The sequence below is a fragment of the Sapajus apella genome, unplaced genomic scaffold (genome assembly GCF_009761245.1).
Source record: "Sapajus apella isolate SASKATOON/1434 unplaced genomic scaffold, GSC_monkey_1.0 scaffold119, whole genome shotgun sequence".
Taxonomy (NCBI): domain Eukaryota; kingdom Metazoa; phylum Chordata; class Mammalia; order Primates; family Cebidae; genus Sapajus; species Sapajus apella.
The window spans coordinates 2,764,941-2,781,557 of record NW_022437059.1 but is presented as its reverse complement, the minus strand read 5'-3'; the positions used below and the strand labels follow the sequence as shown (position 1 = coordinate 2,781,557).

The 16,617-nt window shown below is 38.9% G+C and overlaps 1 protein-coding gene across 2 annotated transcripts in view; it reads right to left on the bottom strand.

The window, feature by feature from the left end:
* LOC116538390 (gamma-interferon-inducible protein 16-like) overlaps positions 1–16,617 on the bottom strand; it is a 33,167-nt gene that overhangs the window by 4,906 nt on the left and 11,644 nt on the right. For both annotated transcript variants that reach the window (XM_032260764.1, XM_032260765.1), the window contains one exon: positions 10,642–10,809. In XM_032260764.1, the coding sequence (XP_032116655.1) occupies positions 10,642–10,809 (168 nt within the window). The remainder of the gene's footprint in view (positions 1–10,641; positions 10,810–16,617) is intronic.

The window sequence follows — 16,617 nt, the reverse complement described above, 5'->3', positions numbered from 1 at the left end:
GCTTTCCTGCAGAGCTACTGGATTCTGTAGAAAGCATACCAGATATAGTATGCGCCTAAATTAAAAAAAAAAAAAAAAAAAAAGAAAGTAAGTAGACAGGTTTTGCCTCCTATGGGGCTAGCTGGACACCAGAGGGAAAACAGACAAACTGATTGTGGAAAACATATGACCCTGGCTGGGATTCCTAAGCTAAAGGAGGTTTAGGTGCAGCAGAATAACTTCTATGGCTACAGAAATGGACATGTTGCTTATTTAGAAGGGCTGGACCTAAGAAAACATCACATGTCCCTTTTAAGCCAGGATGTATAAGAAATTGGAATTTCCAGGGATATTCACTTACGTCTTTGAAGTAGAAGGCAAAAAACATGGGTCTGAGCTATTAATGAGTAGGTATGGACTCCCTATATGATATTTTCAAAATCCCCCTTCTTACAGACTCTTCCTTCTGCTAATGTCTCTGGATACTGACATAACTTTAGTTTCCCTGGCCCACATTTCAGCATACACAGGACCAGTACTATAGTCTTTGGTCTGAAATGGTCAAGACTCAGATGACTGACATTTCTTTCACTGCTCTTAGATTCTGGGATCTTTCTGTGTTGTATGCTGATGTGAGACCACTTAGTTAAGCATACCTTTTAGTGTCATTTTTTGGTAGATAACACTCCCTGATAACGAGAGCATGTCTCAGAGTAAAATCAGCCAAACTGAGGAGTATTTACAAGTAATCCTGCCTCATCAAATGAGTACACATACAGGTAACAGTTATCTGCTCTTCAGGCTCTAGAACACCAACCTTTCCATCTTTTTGTTCAGCAAACTGATCTTTGCTGCAAGGATTCTCTCGAAGCTACAGTTCCAGAGGCAGGATTATGCAGCCCCTTGCTGTCTATAGGAGGCAACCTGAATTCATCAGGATTCTCAATAGTCATCACAGAGGTTCCAGGTTCCACCTGGGGAATTCCCAGTAGCTGGCTTCTTATATTTCGTGCAAACAAGGGCAGAGAGTGTCTGCAAAATCATATACTTTGACTATCATTAATTATAACAGTGAAAACTCATTTCTAACCATTTACATGTGATTTCAATTTGTCATTTTCACACTTGTGATTTTCACTAATATAATTCTCTTGCAACATTTGCTGAAAAAGTGGTAGGTGAGAGGGCTGCAGGAGGCTGCTGCAGCGCTGTGGCTCTCAACGCGAACAGACTCTGACCACTCTTGTGTATCTCCTCCGTCATTGAAAGGCTGCTGCCAGGCACGGTGGCTCACACCTGTAATCCCAGCACTTTGGGAGACCAAGGCGGGTGGATCACGAGGTCAAGAGATCGAGACAATCCTGGTCAACATGGTGAAACCCCCGTCTCTACTAAAAATACAAAAAAAAAAAAATTAACTGGGCATGGTGGTGCGTGCCTGTAATCCCAGCTACTCAGGAGGCTGAGGCAGGAGAATTGCCTGAACCCAGGAGGTGGAGGTTGCGGTGAGCCGAGATCGCGCCATTGCACGCCAGCCTGGGTAACAAGAGAGAAACTTCGTCTCAAAAAAAAAAAAAAAAAAAAAAAGAAAGAAAAAGAAAGGCTGCAGAGTTCAGGCTACACAAACCCAATCCTGACACTGTCTATTCTGAAATGTTAGTGTACGCATACATAAAAATACACTAGAGACAATTTAAAATCTTCTCTCTCACACAACATTATTCCAGAACTATGAATGCTAGTGTTCTGATATATAGAGACTAAAAATATCATATGTATGGGGTTGTAATGAAGAATGAGTCTCATAATATACCTAGCTAATAAGTTTAAAGCCTAGACCTCAGTAAAATGCCCAATAAGCAGAAATATAATTATTGCCATTGTTAATAATCGCCTGTCCAGGATTTGTATTTCTGCCTGATGCACGCATTTCCCATGCTTTATGTCGACTCTGTTGATGGATACGCCAGATCAAGGTAAGATGAAAATCATTTTATTACAAATGTTTCTCTATTTAAGTACGCCACATGTAGTAATGGAATCTTATTTAAAGAAGTATGTTTTTAAATTTAGAACATAAAATTTTTGTTCAGCGTTTAAAACGACATACTTGGTAGCATGAATAGCTATGAAAACACTATTTAAAAAAGAAAAGATTTCCAGCATGCTGCCCTCGGAGCCCATCTTCTACCGGCTTTAGCTCCCAGAGGTAAGCACAGTCTTGAATCATGATGAATAGCTTTAAAAATACCTTTTACTGGCCAGGCACGGTGGCTCACGCCTGTAATCCTAGCACTTTGGGAGGCTGAGGTGGGTGGATCACCTGAGGTCAGGAGTTCAAGACCAGCCTGGCCATCATGGTGAAACCCCATCTTAAAAAAAAAAAATACCTTTTACCCCACGATTCATTTATTTCAAGCAATATGATATTTGGTTTTATTAGTTTCAGAGCTTACAAAAATGTTATTATACTATTTACAATGTACTGTGATTTGCTTTTTCCAATTATTATATGGCCCTTATGCATCTGTGATGCATACATCTGTAGCTTGTTTGATTTCAATTCAACATAACGTTTCATAATTTACCCATTTTCTTGACATAGGTCATGGGTGCTTCCAAGATTTTGCCAGTTCACATGCTGCTGCTGTGAGTATCTGTATACTTCTTTACATAATCATAGGCCCAGTCAGACTTGCAGCATTGGTAAAGTATGCATGTCTTCAGGTTTAAGATAGCTCCAAATTAGTTTTCAAAATGTTTGCTCTAATTTGTACCTCCTCAGCAATGTTCCCACTGCGTTATACAAGGCAAATACACCTTTAAAGAGGCACAAAGAAGGATAATAGTAGGTTGGTGATTTGGCTCAGAAATGGCTGCATGGGGTTTATGTAATTTCCTGTGAAGTCTGAGGAGAGCTTACTCCTGGAGGTTTTCTGAAGCCAGGAGTTTGCAGACGCAGACTCACATCTTGAGAAGATTTTATTCTATTAGAGTCATCAACTGCGGTGATTCTGGCCTCCGTGTTCTCTGGAAAAGACTGATTTTTTTTTTTTTCAGTCTTGTGGTTTTCACAAGAAATAAAACCCATTGGGCACGGTGGTTCACAACTGTAATCCCAGTACTTTGTGAGGCTGAGACAGGCAGATCGCCTGAGATGAGGAGTTCAAGACCAGCCTGGCCAACATGGTGAAACCCCATCTCTACTAAAAATACAAACAATTAGCCTGGCATAGTGGTGTGCACCGGTACTCCCAGCTACTCGGGAGGCTCAGGCAGGAGAATTGCTCGAACCCGAGAAGCGGAGGTTGCAGTGAGCCGAGATCGTGTCACTGCATTCCAGCCTAGGTGACAGAGCAAGACTCTGTCTGAATAAAAATAAAAATAAAAATAAAAACCTAATATATCCATGTCCATATCTATATATGTTTTGTTTTCTTAAAGTTATTTTTCCTTTTATTCTGTTCTCACTATCATCTCTCTGGTATTTTCTATGGAAGAAGTGTATAAATTTAGATATCCTAACTTCTTCAACTGTACACTTACAAACCAGCATTACAGCCTTCATCCTGTTGATGAAATTTCATTGGTGTGTGATAGGGTCCTGGCTCTATTTCTGCTGAAAACCCATCTAGGCCAACTTTGTTAAGCCCCTCCATTGACGTTATTTTTGTTAAATAACCCACCCAGCTTATCAGGCAGCAAACTAAAGAACAACCTTAACCAAAGTGATAGAAGCCATTCTCATCAAGCAAGTATACAAATAGATTCCTGTCATTCGTTCTTCAGGTTCAAGGAAACTCATGTGTTGGTTGTTTGGGCATACTGATTCTCCCTTTGACGGGAGCATTCCCTGAAAGCACAGTTGCAGGGGCAGGATTCTGTTTGTCCTGTGCTGTGCATCAGGTATTCAGAATCCTTCCGGATTCCCAACAGTAATCAGGATCATTCCAGATTCCACTAAGGCATTCACAGCACCTGTCTTTTTATACCTTATTAAAGTAAGGTATAACTTACTTTATGTCACTAATGGAAGACTTTAAGAATATTCACACTGGGTGTAGTGGCTTGCCCATGTAACCCCAGCAACTCAGGAGGTTGAGGCAGGAGGATCACTTGAGGCCAAGAGTTCAAGATCGGCCTGGGCAATAAAGCAAGACCTCATCTCTGCAAAACATTTTTAAAAATTAGCCAGGCTTAGTAGTGTGCACTTTTAGTCCCAGTTACTTGAGAGGCTGAAGCAGGAAGATCCCTTGAGGCCAGGTGTTTGAGGCTGCAGTGAGCTATGATTGCGCCACTGCACTCCAAACTGAGCGACAGATTGAGACCTATGTCTAATATGAGAGAGACCTGTCTATAAAATGTATTTCTCTGGTCCTTAAACAGATTGAAAAGGGGCTATAAAACCTGCTTGTTGATTATGGCTTCCTAGTGAGAACACCCAAGCCTATAGGCCCCTTATGCACCTTACTCTGTCTTGAAGCATCTGGGTTATGAAAACAAATGCAAAATTCAACACTATGTATACGAATATTTACGGATATATTGCAGAAGTTTTAATATATACTCTCCTGCATTGGAAGAAATATATTTGCATAATTACCAAAGTTTTTTAGTTGACTAAAGCTGGACATGAATCCTTCCTCTAAAACTAATTATTTTTATTAGCCTGAAAGATATTTTTAACATCTTTGTATCTCACGATTCTCATATGTGCAAGAAGATAAAAACTGAATCTTTATGGAGATACAATGACAAATATATGACATAATTTTGTAATAAACACGGTTTTTATAGACCAGCATCCAATAAATGCTTCATAAGCAGAAAAATCTTTTCATTGTTATTTTATGTTCTGTGCAGTGTTGTTTTTTATGTCTGCCCTATTTAAAGATATTTAATGCTTTATGTTGACCTAGTTGTAGGGAGCTCCTGACTGAGGAGGTACAGGCAGATTACCAAAGAACCTTTTTTATTCCCTTCTACAATGTGGCAGCCTAATATCATTGATAAAACTGTCTTGAGTAATTTTCTTTTCAAAACAAGTTGAAACAAATATTCTCATTATGTCAGCAGTATTTGAGTGCCTAAAATCATAGATTTGGCTAAGTAATATTTTGATATAATAGCTGATGGTTTTCCTCACAGTAATTAATCCCTGCTACCATACCTGATCATGATTCAGGCCATTATGTGATCTACGCTTTAGAAGAGTCATGACTAAAGGTTATGCTTCTGTCTTCTTCAGGTTTTGAATCCAAAAGTACAATGAACCTATGTTATACACAAAATCTTTGGGAGAACCCATGAGGAGTAAGGACAAGGCTGTCCTGCTCAACTGGTGAGTCTTAAGAGTCAGTGGTGAGACAACCTTTGGGCTGGTCACCAAAGCAGAAGTAATGCATTGTGTTATTAAGTGTTGGCGGCCATGGAGACATGTGTCTCTTTCTAGGATCCCTGTCCTAGGTTCTTTAGGCATAGCATAATGATTTCTATGGCTGCAGAAATTGCTGTATCACATATTTAGGCAATCGGGAACTTTGAAAATGTCACTAACTTTCTTTCAAGTCATTATGCATCTGAAAATTGACTGTCCCAAGATGTTCAGTTTTCCTTGAAATAGTGGAGAAGAGTGGATAATGACTTTACTAGGTACAGGCTCTGTCTATCCACCTGAAGCAAGATGGCAAACAGGCATGTATAGGGATACAACACATCAAACTCTTAGAAAGTATACAGGGAGGGCCGGGCGCGGTGGCTCACGCCTGTAATCCCAGCACTTTGGGAGGCCGAGGCGGGTGGATCACGAGGTCAAGAGATCGAGACCATCCTGGTCAACATGGTGAAACCCCGTCTCTACTAAAAATACAAAAAAATTAGCTGGGCACGGTGGCGCGTGCCTGTAATCCCAGCTACTCAGGAGGCTGAAGCAGGAGAATTGCCTGAACCCAGGAGGCAGAGGTTGCGGTGAGCCGAGATCGCACCGTTGCACTCCAGCCTGGGTAACAAGAGCAAAACCCCATCGCAAAAAAAAAAAAAAAAGAAAGTATACAGGGAAATATAAATTTTGGAATTTACTAGTCAAATAAAACAGTAACAACAACAACAAAACAACATGAAAAACTGAGAACTCTGTACATAGGACGCCCGTCTTCAACTGGTACACACAAATGAGTGCTTAGCAAACAGTGTGGTCACAGTGCAGTTGGCACTTAGATGAGACACTAGCTTGGAAAGCTGTCATCTAATTTTCCTTTTGACTTAGCTTCAAGATGCCTGCCTGTTCACTGAAGACACAGCATCTGATTATTGGGTGCAGATGAACACGGGGTCTTAACATGACAGTGTGAAAGACAGGATGATACAGAGACTTATAGCATCTCATTTTTCATTAGGAGCCTTGCAGAAACTAGATTATGAAAACAAACTCAAACAGAAACAATGTCTAATTTTAAATATATGTAAATATATGAGACATTTAACATCTATGTTCTGACTTTGGAGGCAATATGTGACCATTAAATGCTCAAGCTTTAGAGTTCATTAAGGCTGGATTTGAATCTTGCCTCTAACACTAAAAATCATTATTAGCTTGAGTAGAGTTTTAACCCCCAAGATTCTCAGTGTTTAGAAATGTGAAATGTGAATAACAGTAACATCATCTGGGGGTGGTGTAAGGAAGAATGAATAAGAAAAAGTACGTAAAGTACACATAATTTACATTTAGCACACTCACTGTCTTTGTGAATTTGGGGGAATATTTTTAAACTCTATCTTAGTTGTCTCTTATGTAAAACGAGGCTGAGAATAGCATCAATCATGACTGTTATGAGGAAAGAATGCAATAATATACATAAAGAACACAGGTTTTAAAACCAGCACCTAGTAAGTGCTTAAAAAGTAGAAATACAGGGCTGGGCGCGGTGGCTTACGCCTGTAATCCCAGCACTTTGGGAGGCCGAGGCGGGTGGATCACGAGGTCAAGAGACCGAGACCATCCTGGTCAACATGGTGAAACCCCATCTCTACTAAAAATACAAAAAATTATCTGGGCATGGTGGTGCATGCCTGTAATCCCAGCTACTCAGGAGGCTGAGGCAGGAGAATTGCCTGAACCCGGGAGGCGGAGGTTGCGGTGAGCCGAGATCGCGCCATTGCACTCCAGCCTGGGTAACAAGAGCAAAACTCCGTCTCAAAAAAGAAAAAAAATAAATAAAATTTATGTCACTATTATTATACTGTCTCTGTGGGGATTTGTATGCCTGCTCTGATTAACTGCTATCTCATATTCTGTTTACCTTGTTGATGGAAACCCTAGATTGAGTTGGTATGGGCAGCCTTTTATTCAAGAAACTTCTCTATTCACTTCTGCCACTTACTGACAAGAACACCTTGAAGTATTATCTTCTCAAATTCAGTTAAGTAAAACAGTCCCACAACAAGAGTAGAATTTAGATGAGGAAAACATAATCTTTGGTTGAATAATGTTTTAAATCACTAACTAATTTTTTTTTTTCTCAGAGTAAATTATCTCCCCTACCATCCCTGCTCCTGATTGATGTCAATTTGTGTTTCTGGCTTTAGGTGTACAGAACAGAAGAAATCAATGATAAGAATAGGCTGCTTTTCTAAATCCCAACGCATATAGAATGCATACCATAGAGTAAATCTTTGGGAAACCCTCTGATCAGTGTAACAAGACTATGCTCATCTGGGGAGGCACCAAGAAAGTAGTTAGACAGACACTGTATTTATAGACAATAGCTGGACACCCAAGAAGAATGGCTGCATTGTGTGTTTAGGTGCAATGAGGCCATGAAGGGATAAGATACTCCTAGGATTCCTGTGCTCCAAGAAAGTTCACATATAGCACAACAATTTGTATAGCTGTAGCAAGGGTTGTGATTCATATTTTACCAGGTGCGACTTAGAAATTCTCACATAAGCCTTTCAAAGAAATATGAGTGATAAGAGCATAGTTATTTGAAGATGCCACTTAAGTCACTGAAAAGGCACAAAGAATATGGATCTTAGGTTGCAATGACTAAGCAAGGGCTCCTTCCATAGCCACCTGTGCCAAGATGGCAAAAAGACACAGGTTCTATTCCTCAAACAACACCTGCATAAACGATGGAGGGAAATACAGCTTTTTGAAGCTAACTACAAACTACAACAATGAAAACAAACCAAAAAAAATCAAAATAGAGAATCCTTATATATATAAAATCCTTGCATATATAGAAAGCAAGCTTCCAGAGTGTGTACGTGGTGGCTGGGGGTATCTGCCGCTGGGTCAGAATGCAGCTTGGGACTTGAGTGAAAAACAACTATAAAAAATAGTGATTTAATACTTTCATTTTTCCTCCAAGTTTCCTGCCCTTTCACCACAGACACAGGCTTCTGAACCCTCAGTGCAGGTGACTACAAGGATCATATCACTGCTGAGCAAAAGGTAATCTGGAATAAGAATTGATGCACATAGCATGAACTGACTCTCTTTCCCCTCTTGTATTCAGTTCCTCTGGGGTAGATGCTACCTACCACCTGGGCTTATGGTATAGAAAGGGAAATCACCCCCACACTCCAATTGTTCAAATGCTATTAGAAAAAGTAAAGGGAGCTAGGAAAGCTCATAAATGGAGGGCCAGAAAGAACCAACAATCGGAGGATCTCATCTAATCCGAAATGTGGGTACCAATGAGCACTTCCCTAGGAATGGATTTAGGCTATCACCTGTGGAAAGCTGGGTTAGAGAAGAGCCTGGAAAAGTGATCCCAGCAAAGGGAGCAATCTCTATGCTAAAGCTTCTGATTTGGGAAAGAGCGTGGACGGATTAAAATAAAACCTGGAGTGTGGTCATGAACGAAGTGAAAGGATGAAAGGTAACTGGAATATAGATAATAAACACATTCTTGTATTCATCTTGCTTCATCTGGCTACTTCCCCCGATCTCTCTCCACACCTGGACCAACAGAAGACAGTAATCCTCTTGAGTCAGGAAGGATTTCATGAACGTCTATCTTGTAAATATCAAAAGCCACAGAATCTAGTAGAGTGTCAATGAATATACTTAATTACCAGTGAGAAATTTAATCACATACATTTTATTTGATTAAATTACTCTTTTTCTTTCTCGGAGCTCTTCAGGCTCCAGGAAACCCAGCTCTATGTTGCTTTAGATATTTTGATCATCACTTTGCCAGAAAGATTCTTTAAAATCCACAATTCCAGATACAGAATTCTGCTGTTTTGTAGTCTGCATCAGCCAGCTAGAATGCTTCAAGGGTCTCAAATATATTTAGAAATATTCAAGAATTTACCTTGGCATTACCAAGTAAGTGATTTTTTAAAATACCCTGTACCAAAGGCAATGAAGTATAACTTCCTTTATTTTCACTATATTTTACCTTTTTTGTTATTTATTAATATTAGTTTAATTTCCACAGCTATACCACTTCTGGCATTCATTTATTTAATACAGAAAATGTACTCTGTTAGAGATGCAAATGAAAAGATTCTACTTCTGGAGAGTGTTTTACTTATTAGAACACATTCTGATCACCCATGGTCACCACATTTTTTATCAGAAGGTTTACAAAGCATGGGGTATGAAACCTTTATACAAGCAATAAATAAATTACTAATGCAGCATACGTAAACTTCTAATCTAAAGCCACATATCAACATTAATTTTTCAAGTTTTAGGTTTCAATAAGACTGGATATAAACCATGACTCTAGCGTTCTTTGAAAGTTTGAGGAAGATTTTTAACCTTGGTGTACCTCTATTTTCTTCTATGTGAATTGGGGCAGAAAGTAGTATCCTCCTGATAGTTATGAAGAAAGAATGAGATATTGTATATCAGGAACAACATATAAGAATCAACACCTAGTTAAGTGCTGAAAAAGTAGAAATATAATTATTGTTATTGTTGTTCCATGTTGTAGACTGTTTTTTTTTTTTAGGTTTGCTCTCATCCACAGATATAACTTGAGCTATGCTGACCCTGTAAAGGAAAATCTCAGATCAAGGAAGTATGAGGAACATCTTATAAAATAAATCTCTCTGTTTACTTTGGTGAAATTAGTAATTTAATCTTATTGACAGGAGACCCTGTGAAAGCAAAGAATAGGAGACACATCAGTTCCAGTATCTTGTATCAGTGAGAACTTTCCAGAGGAAAAAATTTAAGTTGGAACATAAAACTTGAGATTCCCACCAATGATGAGATTGGAGAAATAGATAACCATCAAGAAAATAGCATGTGTCAAAATACGTAATGTGGGTAGAAACTTGGAACTATGGAAATAAAATCAGAAATATTACAAGTAAGCAAAGGGGAAATGGGTAAAAGAAACTGGAATATAGCATCTGAACACATTTTTGTCTTCATCTCTGCTTACCTGGCCACTCTCCCTTACCCTCTCTACAACTGGAGCAATACAAGATAGTAATCCTCTTGAGGTCAGCAATCACTATATAAATGAATGCCTTTTAGATAGTAAAGATTATAACGTCATGCTATCTCACTGTATGAACTGAATAAATGATTCAGTGTCATAATTTCATACCGAGATTATACACAGAGATTACAGCAACAGTCTAATAATCCCTGTGAATTACGGTTGGGAGACGGGAGGCATGGGACCCAGGAAATTGTACCTTGATGATGGAACTTCTGGATGCGGTTATTGGTGGCATCTGAGGAGTCTGAGGATGGCTCTCAGGGAGGGTTGTGCTGGCCTCTGAAGTATTTAGAAGCTGACTCTGCTCCGGAGGTAGTTTCATGCTCTTGGGGTTATAATTTCTCGGGTTTGTTTTTTTCTTTACCTGAAAGTATTCATTTTCTGTTTAATGGCTTTCAATATTAGAGGAAGCACAACATCTTTTCATTTGTGAGAATACCATCCTTTATTAGATTCTAATAGGCCTCATTACTTCCAAACATGGTCTCTCTAATGTATCCCTTCAGGCAATTATCAGAATATTTTTTTTTCCTAAAATGTGAAATCATCAAGCATTCTTCTTCCTAAAATCTTTCAATATTAACGTACTGATGCTTTTACATTGGAGACTCCATTTCGATCTTTATGACAAAAGCCAGCTTGCTGGAGGGCTGCTTTTTACCTGTCTTGCATCATTTCCCTATACCTTTCTACATATACCATTGTTATATATAACTCACTATGCTGTTTCACATTTTTAACATTTGCATGTAACATTTTCTCTGCCTAGAAATCTTTCCCATGTTTGTCTTTATCTTGCTAAGAGCAATAGTACCTATTGCATATTGATTTCCCATAATATACAAGGCAATGGGATAAGAAATGTATATCCATTATCTCATTTAATTTTTAAACCAATCTTATGAGAAACATTTAAGGCATTTTCCTAATATCAGGAAACAAATGTGCCAGATGTGGACCAAATCTATCCTACTCCAAAGCCCTTGCTTTTGACCACTATGTTAGATTGGTTCCCTACCCTCCTAATTTCTTCAAATATTTTATTTTTTTAGCATGAGTTCTATAACCTTTTGAAGGCTTAATTCTCTTAATATATCTTAATACGTTTCTCTATTTAAACGTGAGTAGAACATTCAAAATGGCACCTTTGAAGGAAGTGGGTTGCTGCTGCAGGCTCCAGGAGACAGCTGAAAAACCGTGAGTGCCCGAAGTGTGAAAGTCTACACAGCAACTGAACTGAGTACGAGGCAGCCCAGCAGTACCTCTGCAGGCAGACAAGGGACAAACTGCCTCCTCAAGGGGCTCCCTGCCCTGTATAACCAAAAAAAACGCCTCACACAGGAGAGCTCAGGCTGACACCTCATGGGTAACCTTCTGAGACAAAGCAACCAGAGGAAAGATCAGGCAACAATCCTCACTGCTCTGCAGCTGCCCTGGGTGATTCCCAGGCAAACAAGGTCTGGAGTGGACCTCCAACAGTCCTACGGCAGAGAGGCCTGACTGTTAGAAGGAAAACAAACAAATAAAAACAGAAAGAAATAGCCTCAACATCAACAGAAACGACACCCACTCAGAGACTCCATCTGAAATCACCAACTTCAAAGGCAGATAAATCCACAAAGATGGGAAGAAAACAGCACAAAAAAGGATAAAATCATCAAAGAACAGAACGCCTCTCCTCCTCCAAGGTATCACAACTCCTCACCAGCAAGAAAACAAAACAGGATGGAGAATGACTTTGACAAATTGACAGAAGCAGGCTTAAGAAGGTGGGTAATAACAAACTTCCCTGAGCTAAAGGAACATGTTCTAACCCAATGCAAATAATCTAAAAACCTTTAAAAATGGTTACACAAAATGCTAACTAGAATAACAAGCTTAGAGAAGAACATAAACAACTTGATGGAGCTGAAAAACACAGCACGATAACTTCATGAAGCATACACAAGTTTCAATAGCCGAATGGATTAAGCAGAAGAAAGGATATCAGAGATTGAAGATCAACTCAATGAAATAAAATGAGGAGGCAAGATTAGAGAAAAAAGAGTGAAAAGAAATGAACAAAGCCTCCAAGAAATATGGGATTATGTGAAAAGACCTAACCTACGCTTGATTGGTGTACCTAAACATGATGAGGAGAATGAATCCAAGCTGGAAAACACTCTGCAGGATATTAACCAGGAGAGCTTCCCCAACCTAACAAGGCAGACCAACATTCAAATACAGGGAACACCATATATTCCTCAAGAAAAGCAACCCCAAGGCATATAATCTTCAGATTCACCAGGGCTGAAATGAAGGAAAAAATCCTAAGGGTAGCTAGAGAGAAAGGACGGGTCACCCACAAAGGGAAGCCCATCAGACTCACAACAGATCTCTCCACAGAAACCCTACAAGCCAGAAGAGTGTGGGGGCCAATATTCAACATCCTTAAAGAAAATAACTTTCAACCCAGAATTTCACATCCGGCCAAACTAAGCTTCATAAGTAAAGGAGAAATAAAATCTTTTACAGACAAGCAATTGCTGAGGGATTTTGTCGCCACCAGAACTGCCTTACAAGAACTCCTGAAGGAAGCACTAAACATGTAAAGGAACAACTAGTACCAGCCACTGCAAAAACATACCAAATGGTAAAGACCAAGGACGCAATGAAGAAACTGCGTCAACTCATGGGCAAAACAACCAGCCAGTAACAAAATGGCAGGATCAAATTCACACATAACAATATTAACGTTAAATGTTAATGACCTAAATGCCCCAATCAAAAGACACAGATTGGCAAACTTTTTAGTCAAGACCCATCGGTGTGCTATATCCAAGAGACCCATCTCATAAGCAAAGATATACACACACTCAAAAGAAAGGGATGGAAGAAGATTTACCAAGCAAAGGGACAGCAAAAAAAAGCAGGAATTGCAATCCTAGTCTCTGATAAAATGGTCTTTAAACCAACAAAGATCAAAAGAGATAAAGAAGGGCATTACATAATGGTAAAAGGATCAATGCAACAAGAAGAGCTAACTAGCCTAAATATATATGCACCCAATACAGGAGCACCCAGATACATAAAGCATGTTCTTAACAACCTACTAAGAGACTTAGACTCCCACACATTAATAGTGGGAGACTTTAACACTCCACTGTCAATATTAAACAGATCAAGGAGACAGAAAATCAACAAGGATATCCAGGACTTGAACGCAGATCAGGACCAAGCAGACCTAATAGACATCTACAGAACTCTCTACTCCAAATCCACAGAATATACATTCTTCTCAGCACCACATCGCACTTACCCTAAAATCGATCACATAATTGGAAGTAAATCACTCCTCAGCAAATGCAAAAGAACAGAAATCATAACAGTCTCGCAGACCACAGTGCAATCAAATTAGAAATCAGGATTAAGAAACTCACTCAAAACTGCACAACTACATGGAAACTGAACAACTGGCTCCTGAATGACAAATGGATAAACAATGAAAAGAAGACAGAAATAAAGATGTTCTTTGAAACCAATGAGAACAAAGACACAACGTACCAGAATCTCTGGGACACATTTAAAGCAGTGTCTAGAGGGAAATTTATAACAATAAATGCCCACATGAGAAGTGAGGAAAGATCTAAAATCAACACCTTATCATCAAAATTGAAAGAGCTCAAGGAGCAAGATCAAATAACTCAAAAGCTAGCAGAAGACAAGAAATAACTAAGATCAGAGCAGAACTGAAGGAGATAAGGGCACAAAAAAACCCTTCAAAAAAAATCAATAAATCTAGAAGCTAGTTTATTGAAAAGATCAACAAAATAGACATACCCCTAGCCAGACTAATAAAAAAGAAAAGAGGGAAGAATCGAATAGATGTGATAAAAAATGATAAAGGGGATATCACCACCAATTCCACAGAAATATAAACTACCATCAAGAGATTACTACAAACAACTCTATACACATAGATTAGTAAATCTGGAAGAAATGGATAAATTCCTGGACACTTGTGTCCTCCCAAGTCTAAATCAGGAAGTAGTTGAAACCCTGAATAGACCAATAACAAGGTCTGAAGTTGAGGCAGCAATTAATAGCCTACCAACCAAAAAAAGTCCAGGTCCAGACGGGTTCCCAGATGAATTCTACCCGATATCCAAGAGGAGCTGGTACCACTCCTCCTGAAACTATTCCAAACAATACAAAAAAAGGGCGTCCTCCCTCTCATTTTCTGAGACCAACATCATCCTGATACCAAAACCTGGCAGAAACACAGTTAAAAAAGAAAACTTCAGGCCAATATCCATAATGAACATTGATCCAAAAATCTTCAATAAAATACTGGCAAACTGAATGCACAGCACATCAAAAAGCTTATCCATGACAATCAAGTAGGTTTCATACTGGGGATGCAAGGCTTATTCAACATAAGCCAATCTATAAACATAATCCATCATATAAACAGAACCAAAGACAAAAACCACATGATTATCTCAGTAGATGCATAGAAGACCTTCGACAAAATTCAGTGACCCTTTATGCTAAAACTTTCAATAAACTAGGTATCAATGGAACGTATCTCAAAATAGTGAAAGCTATTTATGACAAACCCACAGCCAATATCATACTGAATGGACAAAAACTGGAAGAATTCCCCTTGAAAACTGGCAATAGACAAGGATGCCCTCTCTCATCACTCCTATTCAATATAGTGTTGGAAGTTCTAGGCAGGGTAATCAGGCAAGAAAAAGAAATAAACCATATTCAATTAGGAAAGGAGGAAGTCAAATTGCCTCTATTTGCAGATGACATGATTGTGTATTTAGAAGACCCCATTGTCTCTGCCCAAAATTTCCTAAAGCTGATAAGCAACTTCAGCAAAGTCTCAGGATACAAAATCAATGTGCAGAAATCACAAGCATTCCTATACACCAATAACAGACTTAAAGAGAGCCAAATCATGAGCGAACTGCCATTCACAATTGCTACAAAGAAAATAAAATACCTAGGAATACAACTAACAAAGGAGGTAAAGGACCTATTCAAGGAGAACTATAAACCACTGCTCAATGAAATAAGAGAAGATACAAATAAATGGAAAAACATTCCATGTTCATGGTTAGGAAGAATCAATATTGTGAAAATGGCCACACAGCCCAAAGTAATGTATAGATTGAACGCTATCCTCATCAAGCTATCATTGACCTTCTTCACAGAGCTGGAAAAAAACCACTTTAAACTTTATGTAGAACCAAAAGAGAGCCTGCATAGCCAAGACAATTCTAAATAAAAAGAAGAGGCATCACACTACCTGACTTCAAACTATACTACAAGCCTACAGTAATCAAAACAGCCTGGTACTGGTACCAAAACAGAGATATAGACCAATGGAACAGAACAGAGGCCTTGGAAGCAATATCACACATCTACAACCATCTGATCTTTGACAAATCTGACCAAAAAAAAGCAATGGGTAAAGGATTCCCTGTTTAATAAATAGTGTTAGGAAAACTGGCAAGCCATGTGCAGAAAGCAGAAACTGGACCCATTCCTTACACCTTACACTAAGATTAACTCCAGATTGATTAAAGATTTAAACATAAGACCTAACACCATAAAAACCCTAGAAGAAAACATAGGCAATACCATTCAGGACATAGACATAGGTAAGGACTTCATGACTAAAACACCAAAAGCAATCGCAACAAAAGCCAAAATAGACAAATGGGATCTAATTAAACTGCAAGTTTCTGTACAGCAAAAGAAACAATCGTTAGAGTGAACCGGCAGCCAACAGAATGGGAAAAACTTTTTGCAAGCTACCCATCTGACAAAGGGCTACTATCCAGAATCTACAAAGAGCTAAAACAGATTTACAGGAAAAAAAAACAAACATGCACACCCGAAAGTGGGTGAAGGCTATGAACAGACACTTTTCAAAAGAAGACATTTATGAGGCTAAGAAACATATGAAAAAAAGGTCATCGTGACTGGTCATTTGAGAAATACAAATCAAAACCACATTGAGATACCATCTCACGCTGGTCAGAATGGCAATCATTAAAAAATATGGAGACAACAGATGGTGGAGAGGATGTGGAGAAATAGAAACACTTTTAAACTGTTGGTGGGAGTGTAAATTAGTTCAACCATGGTGGAAGACAGTGTGGCGATTCCCCAAGGA